This window comes from Hyperolius riggenbachi, chromosome 12 (genome assembly GCF_040937935.1).
Source record: "Hyperolius riggenbachi isolate aHypRig1 chromosome 12, aHypRig1.pri, whole genome shotgun sequence".
Lineage (NCBI taxonomy): Eukaryota > Metazoa > Chordata > Amphibia > Anura > Hyperoliidae > Hyperolius > Hyperolius riggenbachi.
In genome coordinates this window covers 80762683-80787781 of record NC_090657.1, presented here as the reverse complement: position 1 = coordinate 80787781, position 25099 = coordinate 80762683, and the positions used below count along the sequence as shown (strand labels likewise).

At 45.3% G+C, this 25099-nt stretch overlaps 2 protein-coding genes across 2 annotated transcripts in view; one reads left to right on the top strand and one right to left on the bottom strand.

The window, feature by feature from the left end:
• Positions 1 to 21614, bottom strand: part of LOC137542515 (lysosomal protective protein-like) — a 109399-nt gene extending 87785 nt beyond the window's left edge. Inside the window, exon 1 of the mRNA XM_068264491.1 lies at positions 21540 to 21614. The gene's annotated coding sequence lies outside the window, so the exon portion shown is untranslated. The remainder of the gene's footprint in view (positions 1 to 21539) is intronic.
• LOC137540949 (protein-glutamine gamma-glutamyltransferase E-like) overlaps positions 2426 to 25099 on the top strand; it is a 75987-nt gene continuing 53313 nt past the window's right edge. Inside the window, exons 1-3 of the mRNA XM_068262123.1 lie at positions 2426 to 2512; positions 4922 to 5070; positions 7512 to 7660. Coding sequence (XP_068118224.1) covers positions 2426 to 2512; positions 4922 to 5070; positions 7512 to 7660 — 385 coding nt within the window. The remainder of the gene's footprint in view (positions 2513 to 4921; positions 5071 to 7511; positions 7661 to 25099) is intronic.

Below are 25099 nucleotides of genomic sequence, written 5' to 3'. Positions count from 1 at the left end.
GACATCACCCTTAAACGCACTGTAAAGCATAGTTGCCAGCTTGTTCTGCAAGTGCTGCATCCTTTCTGCCTTCTGGTGATTTGGAAACATCTCCACCACTTTGTGCCTATACCGAGGGTCTAGTAGCATGGCCACCCAGTACAGCTCATTCCCTTTGAGTCCCTAGGGGAAAAAAAACTCTGTCTGCTCTCTCACCATCATAGCTTCTAATTGTCCCTCTTTTGAAGGGACAGTCCCTCTTTGGACATAAGTGTGTGTGTGTGTGTGTGTGGGGGGGGGGGGGGGGGGCTGAGCCTTGTGGAATTAAAGGGGAACTGAAGAGAGAGGTATATGGAGGCTGTCATGTTTATTTCCTTTTAGACAATACCAGTTGCCTGGCAGCCCTGCTGATCCTCTGCCTCTAATACTATTAGCCATAGCCCCTGAACAAGCATGCAGCAGATCAGGTGTTTCAGTGGTTCAGACTTATAAGTCTGATCTGACAAGATTAGCTGCATGCTTGTTTCTGGTTTTAATCAGATACTACTGCAGAGAAATAGACCAGCAGGGCTGCCAGGCAACTGGTATTGATTAAAAGGAAATAAACATGACAGACTCTCTTCAGTTCCCCTTTAAGGTGGCCATACATCTGTTGACGCTGTGATCAACTGTTTTGATAATTACTATCAAATTGGAAGAAAATCGGTGCTGCCAGAAGTATACCCAATTAATGATTTGACAGATTTTGGGTGGAAATTGGTAGAATCTAAGATGCTGGGAAGTCTCAGGCTGATGTGGTTGATTGGGTGCGCAATGCTAACGGCGTGTGGAAATCAACGTCGACAGATGTATGTCCACCTTAATTCCTCAAGGCTCAGCCCCCCCCCCCCCCACCCCCACACACACTTATGTCCAAAGAGGGACTGTCACTTCAAAAGAGGGACAGTTAGGAGCAATGATGGTGAGAGAGCAGACAGAGGTTTTTTTTTCCTAGGGACCCTCCAGAAATGTAGGCAAAACTGAATAATTCAAACAATAATAATATGTATTGTTCTATAATTCTGTTATAAATGTTAATGCATCTTTAAACAGGTATTTGCAGAATCATAGTTTAAGTCTTATTTAGTGTAATTAGGAGTAAGCATCAACATTCTCACCAGTTGAAACATCACCCGAGGAAGAGGGGACTCCATCAATCCTCTGTAGGGGAAAAAACCTGGCGACACAATCAATCACGTCTTTTGGTCTCAGCAAAAGTCCCGGAGTCCAGGCATTTTCCCAACCCAATTATACCCCCTAAACCATAAAGTAACACACGCAAGCATATACATGGTCGCTGTCATAGGTCCGTGATCACAGTACAAACCAATGATATCTACTTCTGCGCAATACAACACAGCCAAGTGTGGACACCTCGTGCACAGGCAATGGACAGTATGGTTTTCGGACTTCAAAAACCAAATAAACCGGTTAGAACAAGATAAAGGTGGAACTGAAATGTAACAAACATGTTATGATGACCCAAGGTTAGCTCGAGAGTAATTCCAGAGGCTCAAGTGTAACTTTATAGTTCAGATATGATGTGAACAGTAATCTTCCATACATGCAGTCCATATACTGTACGTCACATGTGTATCTCACCAGTCAGCAGTGGCGAATAGTAGAGAGAACAGAGCATGAGCACACATCAGAGGCGGCAAGTTTCCTTAAAACCTAAATGCTCATCTGTATGGGCTTGATTCACAAAGCGGTGCAAACTTTTTCGCGGACTTTTGCGCGCGCAATTTACCGCGATTCACGCGATCGCAGACTTTTGCGTGCGCAATTTGCAGCAAATTGCACGCGCAAAAGTCCACGCAAAAAGTTTGCACCTCTTTGTGAATGTATCCTAGCGAAGTATGCTTGTACAAAAGTCAAGTTGCTAAGTTTTTAGTATTTTTAAATACCGGTAAATGTGTGTTTAAAAACAATGCACCATTGCAGTTTATTTCATTGCATGTAATACCATGGAGTGTAACGATTCCCACCACCTGAGCCACTGCTGACCACCCGGGGAGGAAGTGATTTTTGACCCGTGAGGTCTAACCATTCACGGAGTTAACACCAGAGTAGGGAGAGGTGAAGGTGAACCCAGAAACTGGAACAAAGACCCCTTGTGGAATCTCCGCATTTGTCTATTAAAGGGAAGGTGCGAGCTCCAAAAAACCCAGATCTACTTACCTGGGGCTTCCTCCAGCCCCTGGCAACCTCTGTGTCTCTCGCCGCGGCTTCGGTGTCCGTGGATCCCCTCCGTTGCAGATGTCGACCTTGCCAGATCGGCATCTCCTGCGCCTGCGCGAGTACTCGGCCGTGGGCTGGAGCGTTCTGTGCAGTACTACTGCGCCTTCACAGAACGCTCCAAGCCATGTGAGCGCGATCACGAGCGGCGCGGGCCACGTGCTCGCACATGCGCAGACTGCAATGGAGGGAATCCCGGGACACTGGAGCTGCGGAGAGGGACACAGAGGTTGCCACGGGCTGGAGGAGGCCCCAAGTAAGTATATCTGGGAGGGGGTTTTGGAGCATGCACCCTCCCTTTAAGCGCCAGTGTCACGATTGTGGAACTTTCTCCGTGATCAGCGCACAACGCGTGCGCTGACACGGCGGAAATCCTCCACAAGCGTATATTTGCAGGCACCCAGCAAAAGGTGCTACGCACCTGTAGAGGTAAATTCCTGCCGGCAGATGGCGCTGGGGAGTGCAGAGGAACCAATCCTCTGTACCTCCACAAGTGCCAGACAGGAATTGTACGAAGCGCAGAACGCAATCGCAAGAGAGGCGATTGCGAATGAGATTGAGCAAAGGGATAGGTTGTATGTGTGTGCGCCAATCCAGTCGCCACCCCACGACCACGCACACACACAACAGCAGATACGAAATAGGAACGCGATCGCGAGAGGTGCGATCGCCAGACGTGACACAAGGCAGAACAGAATAGAATAGAATACGAGGGTAGCAAAGGCACAGCAAATACAATAAGGAGATACGGAAAATAACAACCGCTAGCTAACCGCGAACACCGCACTCATTCGCAACAGTGCACGCGGTTATGCGCGATCTCCACGTGATAAGCACAATAGAGACAAGCACGCCTAACTAACCATAAACAGACAAACATGAAACAGAGGACGCGAGCGCTTGCTTAACGGTTACCTCACCGAGCCTGCAGCAAGCGTAGTGGACAAGACAGACACACGAAAAACAGGAACTAGGCAGAAAGGATCCACCGCTCTTCCGCCAGAGCAAGTGTGATCCAAGCAGGAACACAGATCAGAAAGATCCACAGCCGCTAACGCTAGCGGCTAGTGCGATCTAAACAAGACAGAGCGATTCGCTATCAACCGCCGCTGGCGACAGCGCAATCGCGACAGACAAGACAGAACAGAAGGATCCCCAGCGCTCGCAAAAAGTAGCTAGCACGATCCCAGGAGACAGAACAGAAGGATCCCCAGCGCTAGCAAAAAGTAGCTAGCGCGATCCCAGAAGACAGAACAGAAGAGATAGCTGGTAGCAACCGCTGCACCAGCTATACTCCAAGAACAGAGATCAGAACCATTTCCTGTCAACCACCATAGGGACAGGACAATGGCAAACAGGCAAGACAAGACAGAACAGGCAATACAGATAATACAACCTGACTGGGCTAGAAGGGGAGCCTAAAGCAACCCCCAGGAATTAACTATACTAGATAGCAATGGCTGACACTCCAGCAGTGTCCATCAGGAACAGACCATGGAAGGGAAATGTCCAGCAAAGCATTCTGGGAAACATAAAGCTCTTATAGTGCCAGTCATCAAAGAAGGCAGGTAGGGGATTTGCATAACGAATGTATGCAAATTCCCCAGCAAGAAAACAGACCAGAAACTTGCAATGGAAAGACAGGTCTCTGTTCCAGAGACCTGCAGCCCACAGACTAGAGGAATGGACAAACAGCTGTCTGCCTGTGCAGCCAGCTGAGCGGATCATCACAGCCAGTACATATTTACATAGACTTTCTGTGGATAAGAAGAGTCATCCTTTACTTTGGCTGCTGCTTACGAGAACTCTCAAAATCCAGGCGCACTGGTTGTTGATTGCATACTTTTCATTGACTGTATGCGACATAATTTGTGGATAACGTGCAATTTTCCAGTTCCATTGCGTTGCATTCTTGCTTTTACTGAGAATGCAATGCCCTCTGTGAACCTAGCCTTAATTTACTAGAATTCATTAAATCGTCATTTTAAGTGCAAATTCAAGAGACATTCTGTGACATCACTTAGACAGGAACTGTAGTGAAAATAACATCCTGAATAAAATTGTATTCTTGTTTACAATATTCAGTTATAGATTGTTTAGTCAGTGTTTGCCCATTTAAAATCTTTCCTCCCCTGATTTACATTCTGAAATTTATCACTGGTGGTGACATCTTTAGTCCTGCCAGGTGATCTGTACGGAATGTTCGTTACTGAGAGTTTTATGCACAAGTTTTATGAGGGAGATGCTGGTTGCTTGGCAGTTGGAAAAAGACGTTATTTCCCACAATGTAACAAGGTTCACAGACAGCAAACTGGTGGGATCTTGGTCATGACATCACACTGTGGGAGGGGTTTCACCACAATATCAGCCATACAGAACCCTGATGATCTATTGGAGAAAAGGTACAGATTTCTTGCAGGAATGGGGGTATCAGCTACTGATTGAAATGAAGTTCAATCCTTGGTTAAAGGAAGCATCAAGCAAATGAGCCTCCTCATGATACATTACCCGGGGCTTCCTCCGGCCCCTTGCAGCTGACATGTCCCATGCCGACAGCTCTGTTCGCAGACAGCGGCCCAGGGTCCCCGCGTGGTGCAGAGGCTGACCTCCTCTACTGCGCCTGCGTGAGTGCCGCTGGCAATCCAGTAGTTCTTCGCCTGCACAGTACACCGCGGACAACGTGGGCTTTATTGGTGGTGGCGCTTCACACAGGAGCAGTAAGGACGACCTCGAGGTCGGGACCCCGGGCCAGCGGCTGAAAACGGAGCTGCGGCGTGGGACATGTCAGCTGCAAAGGGCCAGAGGAAGCCCCAGGTAAGTCGATCGGGGGTATGTTATATTGCCTAATGACTCCTTTAAAGTTTCTCTCAGCATATTGAGGTCACATGATAAGCTTGGTTAGTGGTTGCTCTTGTGACAAAGGGCAGAATGTGAGTTACTGACGGTTACACCACAAATCTGATAAGACAAATTATCTGATTAGATATTTTAAGAAGGAATTTAGACAACTGAAGAAGGAATGAAAAAAAATGACATTAAAATCCCAATATCAAATCTATTTTTTTGCTGGAAATGAAAATAATTTTACTGGAAACGATTATAACATGTCTCAAAATGTTACTGCTGCCTTTGTTGGGACAGGTAAAACAGGCACAGGAAACAGATAGCACAAATGAAGCAGACTGCAGGATACAATATACCATAAAATACGATAACAATTCATAGCTCCCAACTGTCCCTCTTTTGGAGGGACAGTCCCTCTTTGGGAGCCCTGTCCCTCTTTTGTCCCTCTTTCAGGACTTTGTCCCTTTTTTATGTAAATATATATATTTCTCTACTAAAATGTGTTTGATTGACTCTAAACTTTATTATCATCCTTTAAATTGACATATTACTAATTTTAAAATGTTAATATGAATGAAAATGATCCAGGATAGAAAGGACCAGAGTGATTTGAATTATAAAACAATATATAAAACAACATATTTTTCTTATGAAATCTTTATGGTAGGGGTGTGACTGGGGTGTGACCAGGGGTGTGGCAGAGGTGTGGCTTAAATGTCCCTCTTTCTCATCTCAAAAAGTTGGGAGGTATGGATAACATTTGTAAAGCGCTTTTCTCCCATAGGACTCAAAGCGCATAGATATGTCTCAGATCAATACAGGGTTGCGGGCTGGACTGTGTTACAAAGGAAATAGTCAGGTGTTTACAGGGGAGGACTGAGACCTTTTGGCCTGGGGGAAAACACAAACTAGAGGCCCGTGTTCATGGCAGGCCCAGCCAGGGCTGGAATTACCATAAGGCACTGTAGGCATGTGCCTACAGGCGCCTGATGATGGAAAGGCAGCCCTCTCCGCTCCCAGAGTGCCTACCTCTCTCCTTCCCTATGCAGAGTCCCAAGTCAAGTGTAAATGAGAAGTTACTTACCAGGCTCTCCACATTCCACTGATAAGATGTACCTTCAATCGGTGGCACCTCTAGCTACCTAATACTCTGGGTCACCTCTAGCTACTTACCATAATACTGAGAGTACCTCTGGCTACCTAATGCTAAATGCTACCTACGCCAGGTAAGGGAAGTAAGGGAAAAGTGACAGCTGGGCCAGACAGTACACTTGCAGTGAAGTTCGGTGGGGGCTTGTAGGTTCATGGAAGGTGAAATCTAGGGTGCCAGGACATCTGTGCCTATAGGCTCCTGTGGTGTAAATCCGGGACTGGCCCCAGCCCAATTGGGTGCACATGCCCTACTTGCTAAATGCCGGTAGTCACATAGGGCACCCATGTGGAAATACAGCAAGGACACTTGCAGGAGAGCGTGACAGGTAAAGTGTAAATGCACAGACATCGGGGGTCACATAATACATTTGGGGGGGATGACGGCCAGGGGACTGCATCTTGTCCGTTGTTCGTGATTACCACACGCCATTACCGTTGCACACCCAATCAACCACATCATCCTGAGTTTTCTTAGCATCTTAGATTCTACCAATCTCCGCCCAAAATCAGTTGAATCGTCAACTGGGCATACTTGTGGCAGCACCGATTTTCATCCAATTTGATAGTAATTATCAAAACGGTTGTTCACAGAGTCGACAGATGTATGGCCACCTTAATGCCACAAGGCTCAACCCTCCCCCCCTTCCACCACCACCACCACCAACACACACACACTTATGTCCAAAGAGGGACTGTCCCTTCAAAAGAGGGACAGATGGGAGCTATGACGGTGAGAGATTAGATAGAGGTTTTTTTTCCTAGGGACCCTCCAGGTAAGCCTCTGCTCTGCACCTTGCTGTGTACATTTACCAGCTTACCTCTCTTTCTAATTGCTCTCTAATTGCACTTTTATTTCCTTCAGCCAGCCTAGTTTTTCACATTGCTTAAACCTGCATGCAGCAGGCCTTGCACCAGCCCTAAACCATTAAATGAAAGGAGTCCTGGGGGGAAATCTCCCCGCTTCCCCCCTGGCCAGTCCTCCCCTGGGTGTTCATAAATGCCAGACTGAAGAGGTGGCTTTTTAGTTTGGCCTGAAATGCTTCCAGGGATGGAGATGTCATGATTGGGTGTGGCAGGGAGTTCCAAAGTGTAGGGGCAGCATGACAGAAGGCCATGGCTCCAAAGGTTTTGAGGTGTACACTGGTGTTTCACCATGTGGGGACCTCTGATCTTCGTTCATGCAGTGTTCAATTTGAACTGTGTACAGATGCTCAATAACTGTCTTGTGGAAGACTCACTGGCCATTTATCTTGTCACAGTTTGGATCACTGTACAGACTTACTTCTAGGCTGCCTACAGATGAGCATTCCCTATAGTGAGGGAAAGGGGTCATTGGAGGACAGCTGGGAAACACTGTACAGTATTACCTCCTCACAGCAGGCTGTCATCGCTGTGGATGCCCAGCAAAGTAAGAAAAGCATCCAGGCCCTTTTAAATTCAAGTAAAGGATTTGGTGTACACAGGGCCGTGCCGAGGCATAGGCTGGAGAGGCTCCAACCTCAGGGCGCAGTGTAGGAGGGGGCGCAGAATTCATTGAGCTGTCATTCCTAATTGTGTTTGAAGCAGAAAGAAATAAGAAAAGGGGATACATGGCAGTGACTGCAAGCCAGATAACTAGATATTAAGGTGTTGGGGAGGTTGTGGGCCCTGTGGCGCCTCTTAGTCTAATAGCAATCAGTGTGTGACAGCTGGGGTGGGAGGGATGGAGGGGCGCACTTTAGTGTCTCAGCCTTGGGTGCTGAAGGACCTTGTCCCGGCTCTGGGTGTACATGGCAGTTTGCCACCCGATCACTTTGGTGCAGGGTGAGCCGAAAGATGGCTCACTGTGCCGGTGGTGTTAATATTCCCTTCCCCGAGTCGTAGCAACCAGGAGGAAGAAGTACGGTAATTTGGCCACCCACAGACTTACTCTGAAAGAGAGTCTACATGCATATTGGGCATGGGAGCAGGGAGGAAAAGGGGACGGACAGCAGCTGACAGATCAGTGTGAGGGAAATGGACTATACTTACTTGCTATAAGCACCCTGCATTGCTGTACTTCTACTCACTTTTGCATAGGGCAGGGGAAGGGATGGGATCATGGGCCACAAAATCACGTCCTTGACAATTTAGAAACAAGGACTCCTTGATTCTAAATGGCACCTCTTACCTGTTCCTAGAAATCCGGTGCCAACAAATGACCCAGCCTGAAGGCAATCACTTCTCAGGGCCGGCCTTAGGTTTCACAGCGCCCTGAGCGAAACCTGATTTTTGTGCCCCCCCCCCCTTCATCCTTTTCCCACGTGCATATACACGCAAGCACGTATACACACACAGGCCCATATGCAATTCCCCTTTTCTCCTGAGATATCTCCTAGAACAGGGGTTCCCAACCTTTTTGATGTTGTGACACATCACGCCAAATGCTCAGATCTCTGTGACATGTCACGTATGTATAATAGAAAAATACTATTAATAACCACGAATGGATGGGAGTGCATTATCATGAATACACTTAAAAATGAAGGCTAGAACCTTTCAGGAATATTAATAAAAACAATCAAATGGGACAGTTAGCCACCTCCTCCCCCATTTAGAACGATAGCACAGCACTGACAATTTGCACCACGCATTATAGCTGCAGTGCGCCCCCCGCCCCCCCAAAATGCCCTCAGACTCAGTATAGATAGGTAGCCAGGTATAGGTGCCCCCAGTATACAGTAGGATCTCATGTATAGGTGCCCTCAATATAGGATGCCAAGCATAGGTGCCCCCAGTATAGGAAGTCAGTTGAAGGTCCCCATCCCCCCCATAGGTAGCCAAGCGTAGGTGCCTCCAGTATAGGTAGCCAGGAGTAGGTGCCCTCCCTCAGTATAGGTAGCCAGCTATAGGTGTCCCCAGTATAGGAAGTCAGGTGTTGGAGCCCTCAGTATAGGTAGCCAGCTATAGGTGCCCTCAGTATAGGAAATCAGGTGTAGGTGCCCTCAGTATAGGCAACCAGCTATAGGCGCCCCCTTGGAAGCTGGCGCCCTGAGCGACCGCTCCGGTCGCTCATATCAAAGGCCGGCTATGTCACTTCTGCCTGGCTGTTGTTGCCACAATTGCCAGTTAGACATCACAAAGGTTGATTTATCAAAACAAGCGCAAAGAAAACTAAAAGTAACCTGAGGCTAGAAATCCACTAGGAGCGATTTCTAATTGCAAGTGATTTGAAAAAGCTCTTACTAATGCAATGCTATGGGCGATTTTTATAAAATCACATCGCTCAAGTTAGATCACACCCATAGCATTACATTAGCAAGAGTTTTCAAATAGCAAAACGCTCAGAAAATCACTCCTAGTGGGTTTGTGGCCTAAGATGGGGACTAAACCTAAAATATAGATACCTGGGGCTTCCTCCAGCCCCTCAAGGGTTATTGCAGCTATGCTATCCTGTAAGCTGCCAGGTAGCAGATTGTCGCTAGCCTGGCGCTACTTATCAGGGGGGACAGCAGAGCCCGGAGGGACTTGTGGCAGAAGGACACATAGGTATGTCATTGTGCACAGAACATGCCTCTGTGTCCTATTAAGATTCAATAAAGCCGCCTATTCAGGGCTCGTTCACACTATCGCGAATCCGCATGCGTCCAATGCATGCGGATTCGCACATGTAATGCAAGTGGATGGGCCTGTTTCCACTGTAGCGTTGTTGAGGTGCGTTTTTTTCAGCGGTAAAAAAACGCACAAAAGAGCCAACGAATTTGCCTGCGAGTGGAATGCATGCGAATCACCGCTAATGTATTTAATAGGAAATTCGCATGCGGCTATGGTATGCGAATTTTCATGCGAATTCGCATAGGTACCAATGTAAATTCACACAGGCAGTGACATGGTTAAAATTGCATATACCTTCACCTATGCGAATTCGCATGCGAATTTGCGGCAAAAAACGCATGGGAAATCGCATTCGCATGCGATTTCATCAGCGGTGGAATCCAGGCGATTCCGCACCGCAATAGTGGAAACAAGCCCTAAGATTAAATAAAGATTAAATAAAGTTACATACTTACTTCGGTAGGGTCTTCACACATCCTTCTCCACCAATCCAGCGCCGGTCCCTCGGGGAGATCATGGCCGCACTCCCATCCATGAATGAGCGCAGGACGCCTTGCACCAGCAAATTAGTATAGAGTAGTAGTAGTAGTAGTAGTAGTAGTAGTAGTAGTAGTAGTAGTAGTAGTAGTAGTAGTAGTAGTAGTAGTTAGTAGTAGTAGTAGTAGTAGTCCAAAAAATTCCGAGCCCGCTAATCTCCGTGCTAATGCACAGGAACAAGGTGGCCTGCGCCTGCACAGTGCAGCCACGCTCACACAGGTTTTGGCTGGGGTTTCAGCGCTGGATCGGTGGAGGCAAGAGGGGCAGGGGATATATACTGATATTTTACTATGGCTAAGGCCTCTTTCACAGTGGGACGTTAAAGTCGCACGTTATAAAAATTTATAACACAGACTAACGCACAGCAATACAAAGTCTGTGGGACATTCACAGTGCACACATGGCGTTCTGTGTAACGTGTAGCAATATTTAACAACTGCTGCATGCTGTGCGTTTGGCAATAAATTTGCTGTGTTATGTGTGTTGCACATGCTCAGTAATGTTTTTTTTTTTTAAATGTAACGCATGCGACGTTTTAGTTTCATCTGTATGCGACGAAAACGACGCACCAAGAGACATATAACATAGTGCAAAATAACGTCCAATTTTATAACCTGCATGCGCTGCTTTAAAGAGGAACTCCAGTGAAAATAATGTAGTAAAAAAAGTGCTTCATTTTTTACCATAATTATGTATAAATGATTTAGTCAGTGTTTGCTCATTGTAAAATCTTTCCTCTCCCAGATTCACATTCTGACATTTATTACATGGTGACATTGTTACTGTGGGCAGGTTATTTAGCTGTTTCTAGCTGCTCTGTCTGTTACAGACAGCTAATAACAGCTATTTCCTGTCTCTGAACATTGTTACATTGTGGCAGTTTGCCAGCAGTACCGCGGTATTCAGAGCCTCTTGTGGGAGGGGTTTCAGCACAAAATCAGTCACACAGCGCCCCCTGATGGTCTGTTTGTGAAAATCATTGTCTTTCTCATGTAAAATGGGGTATCAGCTACTGATTGGGAAAAAGTTCAATTCTTGGTTGGAGTTTCTCTTTAAGGGCACGTTGTGCGACTTTAACGTGGCATCAAACGCAACGTCCCACTGTGAAAGAGGCCTAAACCTAAGCCTACTCTCACACAGAACCCTCTCCCCCAACACCTAACCATAACCCCCCAACCCCACTCACAAACCTTCTACCTGACACTGAATGCTAAAATCCACCCCTCGCACAAACGTCCTACCTGATGCTTAACCCCCCCAATCCTGACCTTAAAGAGGAACTCCAGTGTAATAAAAAAGTGCTTCATTCTGACATTTCTTACATGGCGACATCGTTACTGCTGGCAGGTGATGTCAGTGGAAGGAGATGCTGCTTGATTTTTTTGGCAGTTGGAAACAGCTGTAAACAGCTGTTATTTCCCACAATGCAACAAGGCAACAAGGTTTCACCACAATATCAGCCATACATAGCCCCCTGATGACCCGCTTGAGAAAAGAAAATGTTTTCTCATGGGAAAGGGGGTATCAGCTACTGATTGGTATGGAGTTTAATTCTTGGTTACGGTTTCTCGTTAACCCTCACTGCCGCCAACCCTGCCGCAAGAAGAAGAAAAAAATTAATTTCTCGGGCCACGCCATAGGTGCCTATTGAAATATCGTCATTGAGGCATACTTTGGGTGCACGCTGGTGCTCAAATTACCCCTTAATGCCTATATTTCAATAGGTGCCCAAACTTCAAGGGCTAGCGGGTGCCCAAATTGCATGATTCGCAGCAGGATAGCCAAGCAACTGGTATTGTTTAACCATTGCCGCCGCCTGGACGTGAAGCTCATGTCCGGGCGGCAGCTCTGCAGCGCTCCCGTGATTGGGCGCGCTCCCGCCCGCGATCGTGGGCACGCCCCCGCGTCCCCGTTGTGTCCCCCGGTAGCCCTGGGATCAGTGAAAGGGAACATGGTTCCCGATCACCGATCCCTTTCCCCCGCAGAAAAACCGAAGTGCTCACCTGTGAGGCTTCAGTTCTTCTGCCCGGACAGATTTCCGCATCGCCCTTGTACTTCCGCTTAGCGAGTAGTACAAGGAGGGTAAACAAAAATGAAGGTGGCCATCTTGTGGCCAAATAGTAAAACTACATCTACAATTTTTTTACAATACAATTTACACATAAAGCAACATTAAAAATTTACAGTTTATATCCCACACCAAAATATTCCACAAATAAAATTAATAGAAAAAAAAATTACCATTAAAAAAAATAAATAAAAGACATAAATAGTTACCTAAGGGTCTGAACTTTTTAAATATGCATTTGAAGGGAGTATACTACAAACATTTTTTAAATTATAAGCTTGTAAATAGTGATGGACGTAAAACGGAAACAATGCACCTTTATTTCCAAATAAGATATTGGCGCCATACATTGTGATAGGGACAAAATTTAAATGGTATAATAACCGAGACATACGGGCAGATAAAATACATGGGTTTTAACCTCCCTGGCGGTAAGCCCGTGCTGAGCACGGGCTATGCCGCGCAGGGGGATTTCTCAGGCCCTGCTGGGCCGATTTGCACAGTTTTTGGTTTGCAACACGCAGCTAGCACTTTGCTAGCTGCGTGTGCAGCCTGATCGCCGCCACTCTGCGGCGATTATGTGCCTCCGCTCGCCGCGCCGCCCCCCCCCCCCCAGACCCCGTACGCTGCCTGGCCAATCAGTGTCAGGCAGCGCTAAGGGGTAGGCCGGGACTCCCAATGACGTCACGACGTCGATGACGTCGGTGACGTCATGCCGCCCGTCGCCATGGCGACGGGGGAAGCCCTCCAGGAGATCCCGTTCTTTGAACGGGATCTCCTGATCTCCGATCGCCGGAGGCGATCGGAGGGGCTGGGGGGATGCCGCTGAGCAGCGGCTATCATGTAGCGAGACTTTGTCTCGCTACATGAAAAAAAAAAAAATATAAAAAAAAAAAGATTTGCTGCCCCCTGGCGGATTTTTTGCAAACCGCCAGGAGGGTTAATTATGGTAGCATGGATTATTTCAAAGCTATAATGGCCGTAAACTGAGAAATAATGATTTTTTCCCATTTTTTTCTTATTAATCCTGTTAAAATGCATTTACGGTAAAGTGGCTCTTAGCAAAATGTACCACCCACAGAAAGCCTAATTAGTGGCGGAAAAAACAAGATATAGATCAATAAATTGTGATAAGTAGTGATAAAGTTATTAGCGAATGAATGGGAGTTGAAAATTGCTCCGATGCATAAGGTGAAAAATCCCGGGCTGAAATGGTTAAAAAATAAAATAAATATAGTAACCTCCTCTAACTTCAGGGGACCTATGGGTAGGGATACACTAGGCAGAAACACTAGTGTTGCAGAAAACGCAGCGAAAATGCAGATAATGCAAGTCAATGGGCCGCATGAAAAAAAACGCATGTTTGCATTCTGCAATGTGTGTTTTTTAAAATGCTGGTCTTGCTGCATATTTTTCCAAATGGCATCTAAAATACACATAATGGCCTCGATTCATAAACAGCAGTGCGATAAAAAAAATCTTGTCGGGAAAATACCGCACTCTGTATTTTCCCGGTCTGTATGCTAATTCATAAAGATTTCCCCAGCTGCCCTTGGAGGTCGGTAAATTACCGTAGCCCATTGAGCGGTAGAGTAGAGCAGTGTCTTTATCCTCTCTTTGCCCTGCAGAAATGAATCACACAGACGGCTCTCTCTGGCTCTCTCCACTGATGACTCAGACAGATGAGTCACACAGTCTTTCCCTGCCTGCTAAATGACTCACACAGCCGGCTCTCTCCACTGATGACTCAGACAGATGAGTCACACAGTCTTTCCCTGCCTGCTCAAATGATTCACACAGAGGGCTCTCTGGCTCTCTCCACAGATGAATCAAACAGACTTCGGCTCTCTGCACTTTTGCATTCATCAGAGCTGTCAGAGCTGTCGGTAACTTGTTAAAACCTCACCAGAGGTGTCGGTAACTACCGCCAGGCTTACTGCTTGTTGCAGGCTTTATGAATTGACATTTGCTGACAATTTACTGACATGTGTTGTCGGTAACTGCAGCCAAGTCGGTAACTTATCTCCCTGGTCGGTAATGTCAGCTTTTTATGCGGTAACAGCCTTTATGAATTGACATTTTGCTAAGTGGTCGGTAAAGTCTGCTGTTTTCAGCATTACCGCATGAGGTAATACTTTATGAATCGAGGCCAATGAAAGTCAATGGTGATGCAGAGGTATTGCGCTTTGGGCTTTAGTGTGTTTTTATGCATTTTTTGTGAGTTTTTTAGGTGTTAATGCATAAAAAAATGCATGCAAAACACATACAAACTGCATATCCGATTTATATATGTGAACCGCAAATGCATTCAAACACAAGAAAAACATATGTACAGGAAAAAAAACGCAAAAGAAAAACGCACAGAAAACGCACTAAAAACGTATAAATGCAAATGCAGCAAACCACTACTTTTCCCGCACTGCCTAATGTGTTCCTAAGAGAGGTGACGGCAATGGCATGCAGTATTCCTTTTATTCCATAATGAGGCATGTCATATACAGTACACACAAAGTAAATATTTGTAGAACATTGCAGTGCTTGGAGCGATGTGGGTGGCGGTGGGTGCTGGGCACTGTTAGCCTGACAGCCATTTCGCACAGATATGCGCTTCTACAGAGGCTCCATAGAATACTGCAGTGCCGACTCCTCTCTCTCCTCTTTTGTTCTGTGCAGTTCTGTTGTTATGGTCAGAGAACGTAGTCACACCAGAGTGAGTGAAGCAAAGTGGTTTCTGCCAGACTCCCGCTCATATTAATTTGTCACTTACTGTCATGCCAACCACCTCTTTTCCTTATCCCTCCTAATGTGTTCCTACCCTATAAGTACCCATTTGGGGCATTTTTCCTTTCAGCTGGGTGCACACTTGGCAGTGGGTGAATAGTCATGCTTTCTGTCACGTGCCTTTTGTGCGTTTTTATTGCGTTTTACGTGCGTTTTCTCTACGCTTGTGTTTTCTTTCCAGACATGCATTTTTTGTGCATTTTGTATGCGTTTTTCATAACTTTTTATATGTGTTTTATGCAAATCACTAGTAAGTCAACAGGAAACAGAAATACATTGGAAAACATAGTTGTTTTAAAAAAACGCGTGCAAAACGCATACAAAACACAATACATTGCGATGCCACTGACTTTCATTACGTGCGTTTTTTATGCGTTTTTTAAAATATGCAACAAAACCAGTGTTTTAAAAACGCGTATTAAAAAATGCATACGCATGCGTATTTTCATGCGTCCCATTGACTTAACATTATAAGTGTTAATGCTGCGTTTTACGCAATGCTAGCATTTCTGCTTAGGGCTCTATTCTCAATGACTTCCCGCATGCGGTAAAGTCAGTGCGGGAAATTTGCGACCAAAACATCGCCATGTTGAGTTTAATAAAATTTTACGCATGTTGTTTCCGCATGCGGTACAAGTGCGGTAAATGTGCGGTAGTAATGCGGAAAAAGTTCCGCAAAAGTCGGGATTTTCCACCAAAAAATCCACATTCAGGCCTAGTGCACACCAGAGCGGTTCTGCTGCGGTTTGCGATCCGCTTGCGGGTGCGGATCCGCTAGGGCAGGGGTGCCCACACTTTTTCGGCTTGCGAGCTACTTTCAAATTTGCCAAGTCCAGAAGATCTACCAACCCCCCCCCCCCCCCCCCCGATCATGAACAGCCCCCAGGTACAAGTGCCTCCAGTATAGGTAGCTAAGTATAAGTAGAGGTCCTTTCAGCAAAGGTAGCTGGGTACAGGTCCCTTCAGCATAGGTAGCTGGGTACAGGTGCCTTTAGTATAGTAGGTAGGAATAGGTGCCTTTAGCATAGGTAGGTAGGGATAGGTGCCTTTAGCATAGGTAGGTAGGTAGGGATAGGTGCCTTTAGCATAGGTAGGTAGGTAGGGATAGGTGCCTTTAGCATAGGTAGGTGAGGATTGGTCCCTTTATCATAGGTAGGTGGGAATGGGTCCCTTTAGCATAAGTAGGTGAGGATGGGTCCCTTTAGCATAGGTAGGAATGGGTGATTTTAGCATAGGTAGGTATTGATGGGTGCTTTTAGCATAGGTAGGTAGTGATGGGTGCGTTTAGCCTTTTAGCATAGGTAGGTAGTGATGGGTGCTTTTAGCATAGGTAGGTAGTGATAGGTGTTTTTAACATAGGTAGATAGTGATGGGTGCTTTTAGCATAGGTAGGTAGGGATGGGTGCTTTTAGCATAGGTAGGTAGTGATGGGTGCTTTTAGCATAGGTAGGTAGTGATGGGTGCTTTTAGCATAGGTAGGGATGGGTGCTTTTAGCATAGGTAGGGATGGGTGCTTTTAGCATAGGTAGGTAGTGATGGGAGCTTTTAGCATAGGTAGGTAGTGATGGGTGCTTTTAGCATAGGTAGGTAGTGATGGGTGCTTTTAGCATAGGTAGGTAGTGATGGGTGCTTTTAGCATAGGTAGGTAGTGATGGGTGCTTTTAGCATAGGTAGGTAGTGATGGGTGCTTTTAGCATAGGTAGGGATGGGTGCTTTTAGCATAGGTAGGTAGTGATGGGAGCTTTTAGCATAGGTAGGTAGTGATGGGTGCTTTTAGCATAGGTAGGTAGTGATGGGTGCTTTTAGCATAGGTAGGTAGGGATGGGTGCCCGGGGGCTTAATCATTTACCTCCCTCTAGCGGCCCTTACCTCTTCAGCTGCGCCTCCTCTCTTCTCCCCGCTTCCTATTGGCCAGCGGCCAGTAGCAGAATTTGATGGGAAAGCTTTTAGCATAGGTAGGTAGTGATGGGTGCGTTTAGCCTTTTAGCATAGGTAGGTAGTGATGGGTGCTTTTAGCATAGGTAGGTAGTGATAGGTGTTTTTAGCATAGGTAGATAGTGATGGGTGCTTTTAGGCTTCTTGCACACCAAGACGTTGCATTAGGTGGCACGTTAAGGTCGCATAACGTGCACCTAACACAACGTATGGTGCTGCAAGAGCCGACGGTAGAGTGAGCCGCGTTAGGCGGCTGGAGTCCTATAATGTCTCCCAGAGTGGCGCTGATTGGCCAGCGGGACCACGTGATGCGGAGCGAGACACTCCGCATCACATGGTCCCGCCGGCCAATCAGCGCCCGCCAGTGCAGTGAATATTAAGTAGCCATGTGCGCGGCTACTGTAGCTGGCTCTCCCCGCCTCCTCTCCGCCCCCCACTGCGCATGTGCAAACAGTCTAACGCGGCTATAGCCGCTCCAACGCCGTAGCATGCTGCACTTTGCACAGAACGTGCAGCGTTACATGTAACGCAACGTGGGCTGTGTGAACAGCCCACTTGTGTTACATTGCTGTGCGTTGGGGGAGCGTTACAGGCGCACTAACGTGCGCCTGTAACGTCTTGGTGTGTAAGCAGCCTTAGCATAGGTAGGTAGGGATGGGTGCTTTTAGCATAGGTAGGTAGTGATGGGTGCTTTTAGCATAGGTAGGGATGGGTGCTTTTAGCATAGGTAGGTAGTGATGGGAGCTTTTAGCATAGGTAGGTAGTGATGGGTGCTTTTAGCATAGGTAGGTAGTGATGGGTGCTTTTAGCATAGGTAGGTAGTGATGGGTGCTTTTAGCATAGTTAGGTAGTGATGGGTGCTTTTAGCATAGGTAGGTAGGGATGGGTGCTTTTAGCATAGGTAGGTAGTGATGGGTGCTTTTAGCATAGGTAGGGATGGGTGCTTTTAGCATAGGTAGGTAGTGATGGGAGCTTTTAGCATAGGTAGGTAGTGATGGGTGCTTTTAGCATAGGTAGGTAGTGATGGGTGCCTTTAGCATAGGTAGGTAGTGATGGGTGCTTTTAGCATAGGTAGGTACTTAGGGATGGGTGCCCGGGGGCTTAATCATTTATCTCCCTCTAGCGGCCCTTACCTCTTCAGCTGCGCCTCCTCTCTTCTCCCCGCTTCCTATTGGCCAGCGGCCAGCAGCAGAATTTGATGGGAAAGCTGCCGGCCGCAAAATGTGATGGGAAGCGGCCAAGAGGCCGCGATCTACCAAATAGGCGGTCGCGATCTACCGGTAGATCACGATCGACCTATTGGGCACCACTGCGCTAGGGTAATGTATTTCAATGGGCTGGTGCACACCAGAACGGGAGGCGTTTTGCAGAAACGCATACTCCCGAGCTGCTGCAGATTTTGGATTGCGGATGCGTTTCTGCCTCAATGTTAAGTATAGGAAAAACGCAAACCGCTCTGAAAAACGGCACTTCAGAGCGGTTTGCCAGGCGGTTTTTGTTACAGTAGCTGTTCAGTAACAGCTTTACTGTAACAATACATGAAATCTACTACACCAAAAACGCTTCACAAAACCGCAAAATGCTAGCTGAAACGCTACAGAAAAATAACAAAAAGCATTTCAAAATCTGCTAGCATTTTGTGGATCTGCTAGCGTTTTTTGGTGTGCACCAGGCCTCACAAAACATTTCAGACGCATTATTTCAGCCTTAATTACCGATTTTTTTTATCACCTACAAGTAGTAGGTGATATATTTCGCATCCCATTGATTTTAATGACCTCTGGAGGCTAATGCTACGTACACACATGCGACAACGATCGTTCGTTGAGAACGACGAACGAACTTTTAATTGATGAAAGAACGACCTAAGTAAAGTTAGTTTTAAAAGGTGTGTAACGATCTGATCGTTAGAACGAACGTTACATCAAAAAAAGCAACTATTGCGCCTGCGCATAAAAATGAGAAGTTTCACGAAGAAATAGTGAAATGCGCATGTCAAGCCTAGTACGAACGATCGTTTCCAACGATGTACTACTTTTGTAAACGATCGTCGTTGGTTAAAATCCGCCGAGACAGAACTTTCTTTTGTAGCGATTTGGCTCGTTCGTCGTTTGCCTTAATAGTCGGTGGTTCGTTTTTTGTAACGATCGTCGTTGGTAAAGATCGGGGAACGATCGTTACAAACGACTATAGTCGCATGTGTGTACGCACCTTAAGGCCACATACAGACATCAGACCATAGTCTTTGGAAAATGAAAGATCACAGACCAATCTTACCACCCTTCCTGTAGTATAAGAGCCATACTCTACACAGTCTTTTCTATGGAGCTGAACTCCACATCAGGAAAAAATCTTGGCAAGATGCTGGACACACAGATGCTGTACAGACACAAAAGATCAGTATATGCAAAAGATCTGTTCCTGCCAAAAATCCATTCCTGCAAATTGCAATGATAGTCTATGAGATCTGCAGATCATCATACACACATTATTTAACTGACATTCATCTGCAGATCTGCAGATCTGAAAATCCATCCTGGTGGATCTGATCTGCAGATGAATGTCAGTTAAATCATGTGTGTATGATGATCTGCAGATCTCATAGACTATCATTGCAATTTGCAGGAATGGATTTTTGGCAGGAACAGATCTTTTGCAGATACTGATCTTTTGTGTCTGTACAGCATCTGTGTGTGCAGCAGCCTGCAGAGATTTTTTTCCTGGTGTGGAGTTCAGCTCCATAGAAAAGACTGTGTAGAGTATGGCTCTTATACTACAGGAAGGGTGGTAAGATTGGTCTGTGATCTTTCATTTTCCAAAGACTATGGTCTGATGTCTGTATGTGGCCTAAAGGTGCATACACACATCAGACTATAGTCTTTGGAAAATGAAAGATCACAGACCAATCTTACCTCCCTTCATGTAGTATGAGAGCCATACCTACACAGTCTAGTCTATGGAGCTGAACTCCCCATCAGAAAAAAATCTTTGCAAGATGCTGCACACAAACATGCTGCACACACTCGAAAGATCTGTAGCTGCAAATGATCTGTTCCTGACAAAAATCCAGTCCTGCAAATTGCAATGATAGTCTATGAGATCTGCAGATCATCATACACACATGATTTAAGTGACATTCATCTGCAGATCAGATCAGATCCACCAGGATGGATTTTCAGATCTGTGGATGATTGCTTGATCTGCAGATGAATGTCAGTTAAATCATGTGTGTATGATGATCTGTAGATCTCATAGACTATCATTGCAATTTGCAGGAATGGATTTTTGGCAGGAACAGATCTTTTGCAGATACTGATCTTTTGTGTCTGTACAGCATCTGTGTGTGCAGCATCTTGCAGAGATTTTTTTCTGATGTGAAGTTCAGCTCCATAGAAAAGACTGTGTAAAGTATGGCTCTCATACTACATGAAGGGTGGTAAGATTGGTCTGTGATCTTTCATTTTCCAAAGACTATAGTCTGATGTGTGTATGTACCTTTAATCACTGTGCTTGCTGTTTTTTTTTTTTTTTAACTTCTTATTTTTTTAACTATTTTTCATGCAACCTTTTTACCGCATGTTTACTGCACGTTTAATGGCTGTTTCCGCACTCTTTTTATCGCATGCGGAAAACATACGAAAAATTTTAGTGAATGCAGGAAAAATGCGGAGATTACCGATGGCGGTAATTTTGCGGTAAAAAATCCATTACCGCATGCCTCTTTGTGAATAGAGCCCTGTGTGTTCCCAGCCTCCAGGTTCACTTTAATTAGATGCTGATAATATGGATGATCAACAAGTCTGAGTTGATGGAGAATTATGTTGTAATCAAATAGATACAACTTGAAAAGGGGCCAATAGAATCCTGCTAAAGGGAAATGGATTTGGTCTATTTTCAAACTGCATACATTTGCATACAGAATTTGCATAACCCTGCATCAACTTGGAATTACTTGCATATCATTGACCATCCCTAATCTCTATCACTGGTGGCAACTAAGCAATCTTAATTGATGCAGAGGGTTGTAACCAATAGTATTACACCTCTGGTCACCTGATCACTATATAATTGCTGTTTAGAAAAGAAGCTTTGTATTACTTTCTTGGATTGTGCTGTTGTGACTAGACAATTGCTGAGGTTCTGGTTTAGCGCACTAGTGGAAAATGCCTTCTCTCTTAGCTAGAGTTCTGCGTGAGTAAATAACATTGTCATAGGCAAGGTGTATTGTTTAAGCTATTTACTAATTTGGTGCAGTTTGTAAGTGTATGGCTTGAAGATCTGCTTGTAAAAATGTGGTATATTAGACTTTTACCTCATGCAGTATTTCACAGAAGTTTAGTAATTATTAAACAAACTTGCCTTGATTTCCTAAGCCCTGCTTGGTGTCACTTACCTGCCATGTAGAAGCTCTGTGGTGAGGCAGGGATGCTGCATGTATGACTTTGGGGTTTTCCTTCCAGTGTATCTCTGAGACATCCCTTTATATGTGCTGCAGCCACCAGGGGGAGCTCTTCTGTATGCCAGTATACAGATGTTTCATATCTAAAGGGATGCTGACCAGTAAAATCAGATGTTTTCAGCATTACTGAATGCAGTAAGGGCTGATTCGCACTGCAAGAGCTTTTTAAATGCTACAGATTTTAAAAGCTCTTGCTAATGCAGTGTTATGGGGGCTTTTTACAGATTCACATTGCTCCAGTGTGACCACACCCATAGAATAACATTAGCAAGAGCTTATAAAATCACAAAATGCTTAGAAAAGCTTGTGTAGTGTGAGCAAGACCTAATGCTTTGTGAATAGGAATGGATGAAAGCTGTGACACTTACCGTATCTAAATAAAATGGGTACTTAATCCGTTAGCTTGGCACATCCTCTAGGTGGCGATAGAACTCCAACAGAGTTACATCTTTCCCTACTATCCATGGTGGCCTGGAGGGGGAATAGTAATTATCGCCACCTAGAGGATGCGCCTGGCTAATGGATAAGTACCATAAAATGTATACTGATTAATATGCAAACCCAAACTGCATACAACTTGTATTAGCTCAAAACCATAAGTTATTCTTAGTATTGATTATGGTACTACATAATGGGGAAACATAACCATTGTGAATGGCTGTTAGTTTCTGGCAGTTGGTGAATAATCTTATCTAAGTTGATACTGCATAACCTAACTTTTGTGATAATATTGAGTTAGTATTTATTGAGATATAGATATAGCTTGTGTTTTTTTTTTTTTTTTTTTTGTTTTTTTTTTTCCCTGACTAGTTGGTAATTTTAGTTTTCCATATGGTAATGACCTCAGTGACTTGACAATGCACAAGTGTTCTGTGAAAGTAGTTGGCTTTTGGTTTACCCACTAGAAAGGTTTTGTGAATTGTAGACAATTGTCCAGAATGTAGGTGACTGAAATGAACTGTGAAGCTAGGAATTCAAATGTATGTTCCAGGTCACAGTTTCAGTTTGCCTTTGTGCCTGCTAACTTTAGAAATGACAACCTGGGTTTTTCTCAATTTTATGAAATGCAGGTATGTTGTCCAAACTGCATGAAGTGTATGGTGATTAAAGGCTGCTTTACATGGGATGTTTCCCTCCCCCTCGGTGTGGCTTTCAGGTGTTTCCTGTCTGCGTTTTTTCGACCTCATAGGTAACACTAGAAGCGGCGGTTAAATGTCCCTGGACACTACATGTAGTATCCAGGGTGGCCTTGCATGATGGGGAAAATTGGGATTGGAACACTACATTCATGCAAAATTCTCCCATCCACTTGAATGGGAGTATAACCAGACCTGGATGCCGGCGGTAAAGGCGGGGCAAACAGCCCTAAAGTGTATTTGAGATTAGGTATAAGATTTTTATACTTACCAGGGGCCTTCTCCAGCCCTGGGTAAGTAATGCTGCATCCCTCACCGTCCTCCCGGGTGGCTCCGTTTGGCTGCCATTAGCTCTGTTAATTTTGGCTTGGTTGCATCAGTTGGGATCTTCTGCACATGTGCGGATGGCTACACGTGCAGAAGAGCCCCACTTAGGCCTTTGAAACCTCTAGCGTTTGGTGAGCTTTTCTCATGTGTCTCAGCCCTGAGCCAGAATGAGCCTGCTTGCAGCCCCACAGAGCCACCCGGGAGGATGGCAAGGGGCGCAGTGGTGCTCATGGGGCAGGAGGAAGCCCTGGGTAAGTATAAAATCTCTTAGGGCTCATTTCCATGGGCAGTTGAACTGTGTACTCAGTGAGCAGTTACCAGGTGGCAGCAGCAAGAGGTTGCCAGGCAGCACTGAGTTTAAGAGGCTTTTCGCTGCCTATCAACTGCTCATGGAAAAGGGGCCTTATTGCTCCTCTCGGGTTTTCTTTAAATTGTTAATCTGGTGTACTTGCTAAAGGCCTGGGACACACTGGCAGCATTTTTCTAAGTGCTTTTGATTTGAAAAGCTCTGATTTAATGTTGCGATTCCACTTTATTTCCTATAGCAAGAGCTTTTAAGTTGCTACAGCTTTGTGATTTTATGCAGCTTGAAGACTAAACCAAGTCCTGCTGAGGAAAAATTCAATGTATCCATTTTCAAGATGCATAAATTTGCATGCAATAGTTGGATAATCCTGTGACAACTTGAAATTATCTCATTGACCATCCCTACAGGGGATGTTGCTTGGCTTCTAAATGTCTTGTGATCTGTGGGGCTATATGATGGCTCTAGTAGGAATGGGGGGGGGGGCTTAAACTTTTCAGCCAATTTTGCACGCTAATCTGGAATTACAGCCTATTGATATCTATAGACTGCTTCCAGACAACACACTTGTATCCCTATAGCCATGCAATGCATGGCTTCAGGCATTCGCATGCATCCTTGCACTGCACAAGTGCCCGACATACATCCTTAAGGTGGGACACCCGATCTAAGGCTGGGTTCAGAGGTGTTTAACGTACATGTTTGTATGACCTGCAATGAAGACTAGACATGCATGTTAGTTCAAAGCCTGCAACACATGTAGAATGTGATCTGTTACAATGCAGATGTGAACACCATAAAATTGTATGGGCAGTGACTTGAAATGTGGAATACCTTAATGCAACTGATGCACTGTGAGGGCTTGTCCGGATCTAGGGCATTTTCAGCCTATTTTCAAAATCTCCTACAAAATGCTTGTACAATGATTCTCTCTGAGAAGGTTCATATCAACAAGTTTCGTTTGCTTTGCATATTTTTTTTTTTCTCTAATGGAATGTATTGGAAGAGCGCAAAATGCTCACAAAACTGCTTTATGCGGCGTTTGCATTTTTACGAATAAATGCATTGGGCTCTATTCTCAAAGACTTCCCGCATGCGGTAAAGTACATGCGGGAAGTTTGCACCCAAAATACCGGCAAGTTGGAATTCTCAAAATGTTCCGCATGTTTTTTCCGCATGCGGAAAAAGTGTGATAAAAGTGCGGGATTCATGCGGTAAAATTTCCGCAAAAGTCGGTATTTTCCGCAATAAAAGATCAATTCTCAAAGATGTTCAGGCGCATCATTTCTTCGTTAATTACCGAATTTTTATCACCTACAAGTAGTAGGTGATATATTCCGCATCCCATTGACTTTAATGAAGTGTGGAGGCTTAAGGGCTGTGCTTGCTGGACTTTAACTTTTTTTTTAAACACTTTTTCATGCGACCTTTTTATCGCATCATTCCCGCATGAATAATGGCTGTTTCCGCATCTTTTTTCCCGCATGCGGCAAACATGCGGAAAATGTTAGTGAATGCTGAAAAAATGCGGAGTTTACCGCTGGCGGGAGTTTAGCGCTAAAATTTTGCGGTACTTTTGGCTCTTTGAGAATAGAGCCCATTGTATTCTCTTCCGGGTCAAACAGTTTACTTCCTGACTAATGTCAGGAAGTGAAAAATGAATCTCTCTGCATAAGTGCTTATAAAAGCACTTTGCACAAAATCATAGCACCCTGGGAGGGAAGGGG